The sequence below is a fragment of the Talpa occidentalis genome, unplaced genomic scaffold (genome assembly GCF_014898055.3).
Source record: "Talpa occidentalis isolate TD23 unplaced genomic scaffold, MPIMG_talOcc4v2.1 talOcc4.8, whole genome shotgun sequence".
Classification (NCBI taxonomy): domain Eukaryota; kingdom Metazoa; phylum Chordata; class Mammalia; order Eulipotyphla; family Talpidae; genus Talpa; species Talpa occidentalis.
Window position 1 is genome coordinate 64,731,163 of NW_023605194.1, and position 9,226 is coordinate 64,740,388.

General features: G+C 42.6%; 1 protein-coding gene across 1 annotated transcript; it reads right to left on the bottom strand.

Annotated features, from left to right (window-relative positions):
• Positions 1–7,838: 7,838 nt before the first annotated feature.
• Positions 7,839–8,373, bottom strand: LOC119234523 (immunoglobulin iota chain-like). The gene is made up of 2 exons (XM_037497512.1): positions 8,328–8,373; positions 7,839–8,247 (listed from the first exon to the last, which is right to left on the bottom strand). Exons 1-2 carry the CDS (start codon positions 8,371–8,373, stop codon positions 7,850–7,852), a joined length of 444 nt encoding a protein of 147 aa, XP_037353409.1. The 3' UTR covers positions 7,839–7,849.
• Positions 8,374–9,226: the final 853 nt, after the last annotated feature.

A 9,226-nucleotide genomic window follows, 5' to 3' on the forward strand; every position in this document is an offset into this window, starting at 1 on the left:
CAGGTTTCCTTTTGATTTAATGTTTTTGTGTCCTTTGGGTAGGTCCCTAGGAGTGGAATCACTGGGTCATATGGTATATCCATTTTTAATAATTTGAGGGTCCTCCACACAGCTTTCCGTAGTGGTTGAACCAATTTCCATTCCCATCAGCTGTCTAAAAGGGTTCCCTTTTCTCCACATCCTCACCAGCATTTGTTGTTGTTAGTTTTTTTAATGTGGGCCATTCTTTCTGGTATGAGGTGATATCGCATTGTGGTTTAGATTTGCATTTCCCTGATTATAAGTGATGTTGAGCATTTTTTCATGTGCCAATTAGCCATCTGCATTTCTTTTCTGGAGAATGGCCTTTTTAGTCTTCTGCCTACTTTTTGACTGGCTACTTTATTTTTCTTTTGTTGAGTTGTGTAAGCTCTTTGTAGATCTTTGACATAAATATCTGATCAGTTGTGTGGAGTGCAAATATTTTCTCCCAATCTGTAGAGTGTCTCTTTGTCTTGGTTATTGTCTCTTTTGCTGTCAGGAACTTTTCAGTTTGATGAGTGCCAGCTGTTTCTCTTTTCCTTCATTGTCTTTGCTTTGGGGGATGAATCTTTAAAGATATTTCTGAGATGTATATCATGGAGTATTTTGCCTATACTGCATGGTTTAAAGTCTTACATTCAGGTCCATTTTGAATAGATCTTTGTGTATGATGTGAGATAGTCATCTAGTTTCATTCTTTTGCATGTAGTAGTCCAGTTTTCCTAGCGCCATTTATTGAAGAGACTGTCCTTTTTCCAGTGCATATTTTTTTGCTCCTTTGTCACAGATTAGTTGTCCATATATATGTGGCTTTATGTCTAGCTTTTCAGTTTGATTCCGTTGGTCTGTGTGTCTATTTTTGTTCCAGTACCATGCTATCTTCCTATGGCTTTATAGTATAGTTTGAAGTCCAGGAGTGTAATACATCCATTCTTCTTTTTTTTTAGTTAGGAGAGCTTTGGCTATGCAAGGGTTTTTTGTGGTTCCACAATAATTTCATCAATACTGCTTTATTTTTTTCTGGTTACTCTTCTCCAGAAATCACCACATGGTCCTTTTCCTTCATTCATTGATATCTCTACTCATATGTCTCCTCTTATCACAGAGTCACTACAGAAAGGTCTTATTTTTCTTCATCCTGTGTACTTTCTCTACAGTGTAATCCAGTCAAAGACCACTGGAAACAGCCTATAGTTGAGCAAGTTTGGTTTATTATTCTGTAATTGTCTCAGAAAAGGGTTGTTAAAAAGAAACTATTCTAGGATTTGGGCATTGGATGTTTTGGGGAAGGGTCTAAGAAGAAAGGGCTCATTCTAGATTGGATGCTGTCAAAAACAAAGAGGAGGATAATTCTGTAACCAGCTATATTAATAAATGTTATGTATAGAATGGAAGAATAGAACAAGGAAAAAGTTCTAATTGGTAAAGAAGTAGCAATCACTCATTGTTGGGGGGAGATACATGATCTATTTCATTTGTAATTAGATACAATTATGAAGAAGCCTTATTTTGTCTCATTTAATCATGATCTCAGAGGGACCTGGTCTGAGGCTAGTGCTCAGTAGGAGACAACATGGCTTAGCTGTGAAGACCAGGTCAACCTGCAGATGATAGGGGACTGCTCCACCCCACCCTTTTTCTTTCTTACTCTCATATATATATATATATATATATATATATATATATATATATATCTCACATCCTCTATTCCAGACTGAAAGGCTATTGTACTCTTGCCATTTGGTGTCATCTGTCAGTAGTTGGGGTTGTGGCACTGGAGGCCCCACCATTGTGTGTACTTGAGAAGTGACTTAATTCCTTCCAGTTTACATTTCCTCATCTTTAAATGAGAAAAAGAAGAGATTTTATCTCATTAAGCTACTGGTGATGTTTTAATCAGGTAATGTGTGCATAGTGTTCAGTAGCACACTTGATAAAATCATTAGTTATTAAGCTGTTAGCTGATATCATTTCTATACTGTAATGATTGATGTTGATTGTAGCTCACCTGAAATGAGGATCAGGAATTATGGTTGTGAATTGAAAAGGAATTTCACTGTCTGTTAGAGAAGTCTCTGCCCTGTGAACACTACACAGCAGTGACAGAAGTCTGGAGTCAGCAAAAACTATATTGTAACCAGATGGCATAGAAGAACTGGAGTACCAAGCCCACCCCACTGTTGTGCTGTGAGTTACTGAAAAATAAGTGCCCAAACACACAGCTTGGCCCTCACCTGTCTAGGAACATTCTTTCTCTCACCATAGGAACATTTTTTTTTTTTTCTTTTTTTTTTTTTTTGTGTGTGGGACCCTCGGCGGCAGCCGGGGAACGAACCAGTGCTGCAGAGGCTGCGCTGGTTGAACTTACAAGCAGTATACCTCTGTTATTGCTGACTCTCAAAATTCACATTTTCACAAAAGAATATGTACAGTTAGCAAACAAACACATGGAGAATATTGCAATTAACGATTAGGGAAATGCAAATTAATGCACAAGGAGATAGGACTCCACAGTCCACATATCAAAATGGTTAAAATGGGGTCTCTCTGGTGGCACAGTGGGTTAAAGTCTCAGCACTATCAAGTTATTGCCCGCTGCAGCAGCATGAGTTCAATCCCCAGCCAGGGAGCTAACCCACATGGTGCAGCAGACCTCTATTGTCTCTCCCACTGCTTCCCTCAGCAGTGTATTTCAGTAGAGCCACCTGTTCTGCTCCCACTCTGTCTCTGGTGAATCCTCTCAAGCCCAACCCCGCACCTCTGACCTACACCCTAATTCTTGTATGCATAAATAAAAATAAATCTTGAAAAAAAAAGAATGGCTAAAATGAAAAATGGTGAGAATGTTACTGAGCAATGGGCTTGCTACCTGACATGCATAGAGATCAAAATATCATGACACCAGATTTTGAAAACAGAAAGAGACTTTATTGCAAGTCCATTGGAAAGAAGTAGAGGTAAACACAAATCTGCTTCCCCGGTTAAGAATAAGAATGAATGAAACCATCCAATATTTTTCTTTTTCCTTCTGGCTTATTTCTCTGAGTATAATTCCTTCTAGTTCCATCCACATTGCTGCGAATGGCATGAGTTTATCCTTTTTGATTGCTGAATAATATTCTATTGCGTATATATAACACATCTCCTTGATCCAGTCATCTATTTTGGGGCATTTGGGTTGTTTCCTGGTTTTACCTATTGTAAATAGTGCTGCAACAAACATAGGGGTACAGGTGTTCTTTTGAATCAATGTTTTTGTGCCCTTTGGGTAGATTTCTATGAGTAGAATTGCCAGGTCACAGGAATATAGGGGAACCAAATAAGACATTAGTGTAAAAAAATAATAATACAAATACAAAACACAACAAAGCAAAAACAGACAATTATAAATCAGTGACATCTTGCAGGGGAGGAGGAGGGAGAGGGATCAGAGGGAGGGAGGGAGGAGCACAGGGGACTGAGGTGAGGGTGCACGGGTGCATTGGTGAAGGAAACTCTATGGAAACTACACCTGAGGGGGTGGGGGAAGCAAATATTGTTTGAAAATGAACAAGGATGTAAAAAATTAAAAAATATTAAAATAAAAAATGGGAATGAAGTCATATATGTTTAAGATTTGGCTGGAATTCATTGGCTAGTTACAGGGAAATTCATACATGAAGAAGTGTGAAGAGGGCTTTCTTCAGATAACTGGAGTTGTGAATTTCTGTCGGAGGTCCCTTGTCTCTGAGTAGTACCCCTCTTCTGCATTTGTGTCTCCTGGTTCCAGTCAGCCTTTGGAGCTCAGCTCAAGTTTACTTGCTTCGGTTTGCTCAAGTTGGGTCATCTGCAAATAAACTGCATCTATGAATACAGACCTCAATGAGAAATTTAAACAAGGTTTGTTTTTTTTTCCTGTTGTGCTCTCAGGTATGACCGTAATTTAACTATTTAGACTTTGTTACAATAACACCAAATAACCTGTAAGGATATGGGAAACTGGGTCACTATTACAATGCTGCTACCCACTTTACCATGTTGGAAAATAGATCAAATTTCTTATGAAAATTAAAAAATAAGGACTAACCATAGGACCTAGCACTGTATTTCTGAGTATTTATCCCAGAAAAAGGAAAACACATTCACAAAGAAACTTGTATACAAATGTTCATGGCAGTTTTATTTGTAATAACCCAAAACTGGAAGTGACCCAAATATGTTTCAATCAGTGAATGGCTAAACAAATGGTGATAACCATACCATGGAATATTACACTGCAATGAAAAGCAATGAACTATTGATACATGCAATCACTTAGATGAATTTCAAGGGAGTTATGCTGAGAGAAGAAGTCTCAAAAGTTTACATGTCCTATGATTTTATTTATATAACATTCTTGAAATGACAAAATAATAGAGATGGAGAACAGATAGGTGCTTGTTGGGAGCAGGGGGTGGGAAAAATGAGGGGATGGGTGTGGCTATAAAGGGTAGCATAGGGAAACTTGTGATGATGGTAGAATTAAGTATCCTGATTGGCGGTGAACATGTGAAGCTACCACATGATAACATCATCACACACACAATAGACACACATACACAAATGAGTGCAGGTATAATTGGAGAAATATGAATAAGCTCTGTGGATTGTACCAATGTCACTTTCCTAGTATTGATACAGCATTACCAATAATTATGCAAGATGCTAACACTGGGGGAAGCTGGGGAACGGTGACTGGTTCCTCTCTATACATTACTTTCCTCTCTCTACATTATTTTGCAACACAAATCTCTATTACTTCAAAATATGAGACTTTGAAAAATTCAGTGGCAATCATTTTGACATGTTCTTCTAAAAAGTCGCAATAGCATAATTATACCTGAGAAAGTGAACAATATCTACCAGTAGCTAATGTCCAGTCCAGAATCAAATTTCCACAATGGCTCACGAAAATGATTTTTCTTTATAGTTACTGTGCTTTTTTTTAAAAAAAAAAAAAGATTTATTTATTTATGCATACAAGAGCTGGGGTACAGGCCAGAGATGCAGAGAGTGAGAGGATCCACCAGAGACAGAGTGGGGAACAGAACAGGCAGATTGACTGACTGAGGAGAGGTCTGCCTCGCCATGTGGGTTTCTCCCTGGCCAGCCAGGGATCGAACTGGTGCTGCAGAGGCAGCAGATTGCTTCATAGTGCAGTGCTTAACCCCTTGAACAACCAGGGAGACCCCTACTGTGCTTTTTTTTTTTTTTTTGCAAACAAGATCTAATTGCAATTCACACATTCTAGTTACTTGTTAGGTTTCTTTCTTTCTTTCTTTCTTTTTTAAGATTTATTATTTATTTATGCATACAAGAACTGGGATGTAGGCCAGAGGTACGGAGGATGGGGGCTGGGGAGGTGAGAGCATTCACCAGATACAGAGTGGGGAACAGAACAGGCAGACTGACTGAAGTACACTGCTGGGAGGAGCAGCAGGTGAGACTGGAGAGGTCTGCTGTGCCATGTGGGTTTCTCCCTGGCTGGGGGTGGCTGGCAATAGCTTGATAGTACTGAGACTTTAACCCCTGTGCCACCAGGGAAGCCCCATTACTTGTTAGGTTTCTTTGGTCTCCTCTTTTCTCATCTTGTACTTTTTCTTTCATGACATTCACTTCTTGAAGAATCCAAATCAGGGCCTCCCCTGGTGGCTCAGCGGTTGAGCGCTAGGCTGCGAAGCTGCCTGCAGCCTGTGCAGCGCTAGTTCAATCCCCAGCCACCGGCGAGGGTCCCACTTGGCGCACAGACCTCTCCTGCCGCCCGCTGCTCCCCTCTGCAGTGTACTTCGGTCCTTCTGCCTACTCTGCTCCCTGTTCTGGCTCTGGTGAATTCTCTCATCCTTCCGCGCTTCTGCCTGTACTCAGTGTTTGTATAAATTAAAAAAAAAAAAAAAAGAATCCAAACCGGTTTTTTCCCCTAGTGTCCCACAGTCTGAGTTTGTATGATTGTTTTCCTGTATTTCCTGAAAACTGGGGTGGAAATCTGGAAGACTGATTCTCTTGAGATGAAGGGTCTTTAACTCCTTGGTATGGAGTGCTTTCTATTATGGCCTCCAGGAGGGGCTTTTCTTGGCTTGTTCCATTATGGGAGAAGTGAGACTTGAAGGCATCATTAGGGCACATGTTACTGTCGAATTCTCCTACAGAAATGTCCCTTTTGTGACTAGAGTTTGTGGGATGACACTTGGGCACCATGAAAATGCTGAGTCACCAATGATTTTAGCACTCATTGATGACCCTTGCTTTAGTAACTGCCAATATATTGAAGGTTGCAAAATAATGATTTTCTCATTCTGTGCTCTTTCTCCAGGTGTAAGCTCCATTCAGTGTGCTATAAACCATTACCTTTTTGAGAATTAACTGGAGTGAAGGTGTCTTTGCCCCAAATTTAAAAATAATAACAAAATTAAATGTTCTGTTTTTGAACAGAACAAAAAACCAATTTGAATAGGTTTGTATAGATCAAAGATAGAAAACTTATAATTGCAATGGATTTAAAAACCTCAACTATGCTTATATCCATGAATTTATAAGCATATAAACAAATGAATATTGGATGATACTGGTTCACTGAATTGTTATCTTAGTAGCTGGAAAATAAAGAGGAAAATATCAAACATTTATGCTGCTTTTACACATAGACCCTCAAGGTGACTAAATCATTGATGAGGGGAAGTCTCCTAGGTAATAAATGAAGGAGGATGGTTGAATGAAAACATCCCCATTTTGCATTCCATAATGAATGAGTGGATTTGGACACTGAGCACACATCACAAAATGCAACTTAGAATGAAATGCATGGGAACTCCCGGAGGCCGGGCCTAGGGGGTTTCTCTGGAGCAGAGGTTGGCAAACTGGTCCAGGTGCCATACACTGGCCAGCTATCTTTTTCTGTAAATAAAGTTGAATAGGAACATAATCATGTTGTCCACACCTGCTTTCATGATATCAGGACAAAATTAAGTAGTTATGGCAAGGATCATAGGGCTCGAAAGTAAAAAATATTTACTCTCTGACCTTTACAGAAAATATTTGTCAGCCCCAGCTGGTCACAAGACTAAATGCATTTCTCTCACCTAGACCAGCATTGTCAGTCAGGGTGGTTTTGCCAGCCTGGTGACATTTGATGATGCCTGGAGGCATTTTCGGTTGTCATAACTAAGGGTGGGAAGTGCTGGTAATGGCATTTGGTGGGTAGAAACCAGAGATCTGCCCAACACCCAACATTACACAGAGCACCTACCCAAGGAACAGCTATTTGACCCAAAATGTCCAAAGTACTGGGGTGGAGAATCTGCCCTATCCCTTGGCACCCCCTCTCTGCACTGGAGGATCAATAAAGACATTTTCTAAGCTTGCTTACTCTGTGACTCTCGTGCTTATTCAGGTGACAATAGAGTATCCTGTCCTCAGCAGGGGCATCCCCCAAAGGTGCTATTGTCAGCCCCTTCCCCTTAGCCATTAACCCTTCCCCAGCCCCTTAACCCACAAGAATAGAAGCTCCAGCCAAGCCAACCATGACTGTCTAGTCTCCTGAGACCTTTGCCCTAGACTGTGTCCCACCGATTCTGACCTTTCTTTGACCATTTGTACCATCCTTGGTACAAATTCAGCACACCAGTCAGACCAAACTCAGCAACTTCCCAAAACACAAGCAAATTTAATCCCTTATTCCAGCCTCCCAAGGGACTCGTGGCACCACTGCCGGACAGAAGCTGGACAGCTATCCCCTTAGCTCTGAGCAGACAGACCCCACCCTCCTCCTTGCCCACACCCACCTCTCCTGGGGATGTGTGCCCCTTTTTTGTCTTTAGTTCAAGTTAAGAGTATGCTGGGCTGTCGGGGGCTCTGAAGCAGGAGGCTTCTTTTTTTCTCTCTTTTCCCTCTGCATTCTCTGGGTCCCCAGGGCACAGTAGTACATCCCTTCATCTTCAGGCTGCAAGTCAGAGATGCTCAGATAGCCCGTGTTCGTGGTCATGTCTTTGGATCCAGAGAAGCGAGGAGGGATCTTGGGCCCTAGCATCTTGTCAGAGTGGGAAAAGTAGCTCAGCAAAAATCTCGGAGGGTGACCAGGCCTCTGCTGGTACCAGTAGATGTTATAAATGCCGATGTCGTGGTCGCTACTCAAGGTGCAGGGCAGGTGGATTGTGGTTCCGAGGGATGAAGACATGGATGGTGGCTGATTCAGCACTGGCTGAGGGCTAGAACCTGGGGACACAGAAGCTGGTGTGCACATGGGGCAGGGCAAGGGAAAGGGCTGGGAACTGACAGTTTTGGGGTATTCTCACCTGTGCAGCAGATGAGGAGCCCCAGAAGAACAGGAATCCAGGACATGGTGCAGACGTGCAGATTCTACCTCCTCACACTACCGCTGCTCCAGGAACCCTGTTGGGGTTGGGCCAGCACTTTCCTCCACCCTCCCAGGGGTGGGGCCATTGCATGCCTGGTTCCTGGGCCACCATTCCAAACTTTCTTCACTTTGCAGAGTTAGTTAGAGGAACGGCCCCGTGGTGCTCTTGTGGCTCCTGCCTTGGTCCCCTGGAAACTTTGGGGGAGGAAGCACCTGCTGGAAGTGTCAGACCAGTGCCCAAAAGGCAGGCCTGCCAACTTGGGTCCCCAAGGGGAGAGTGACCTCAATGTCTCCCCAAGGAAGCTGGGCCCCACAGAAATAAATTTCTTGTCCAAATTTACATGCCTGCTGAACCGGTAAGAAAGAACACGCCCTCAGGGTGGTGAAAACACCTGTTTTGTGCAGAAAGAAGTACCAGGCAGTATTTGGGGGGAACCCACACATGGGGTCAAAGGCAGGTGGAGGCAGAGGCGTGGCAGCCTTCCCTCCCCTGCACCCAGGGTCCTGCAGAGGTTCTGTTCAGCCCTCCTGACCACTTTTCTTGCAGGTGTCTCCAGGGAGAGTGGGAGACAGAATCTGTGCCAGGGTCATTGTCCCAATCCTTGGCCAGACCCTGCCCCCACAGAGGATGTTTGTTCCTTCCTCACCATGCCTGGATTTAAACATTCCCCATAATGTTTAGGAGACCCAGGACTCACTCTCTGCTTGGGCCCATAAAGCCATGTAGATCATACAGCTGGAAGATAGCAGGATGCTCAGATGGAGACCCAGGAAAGTTAGTGGTGCAGTTAATTCCGAGTCTGAAAGCCTGAGAGCAGGGGGAGTAGGTGGTATATT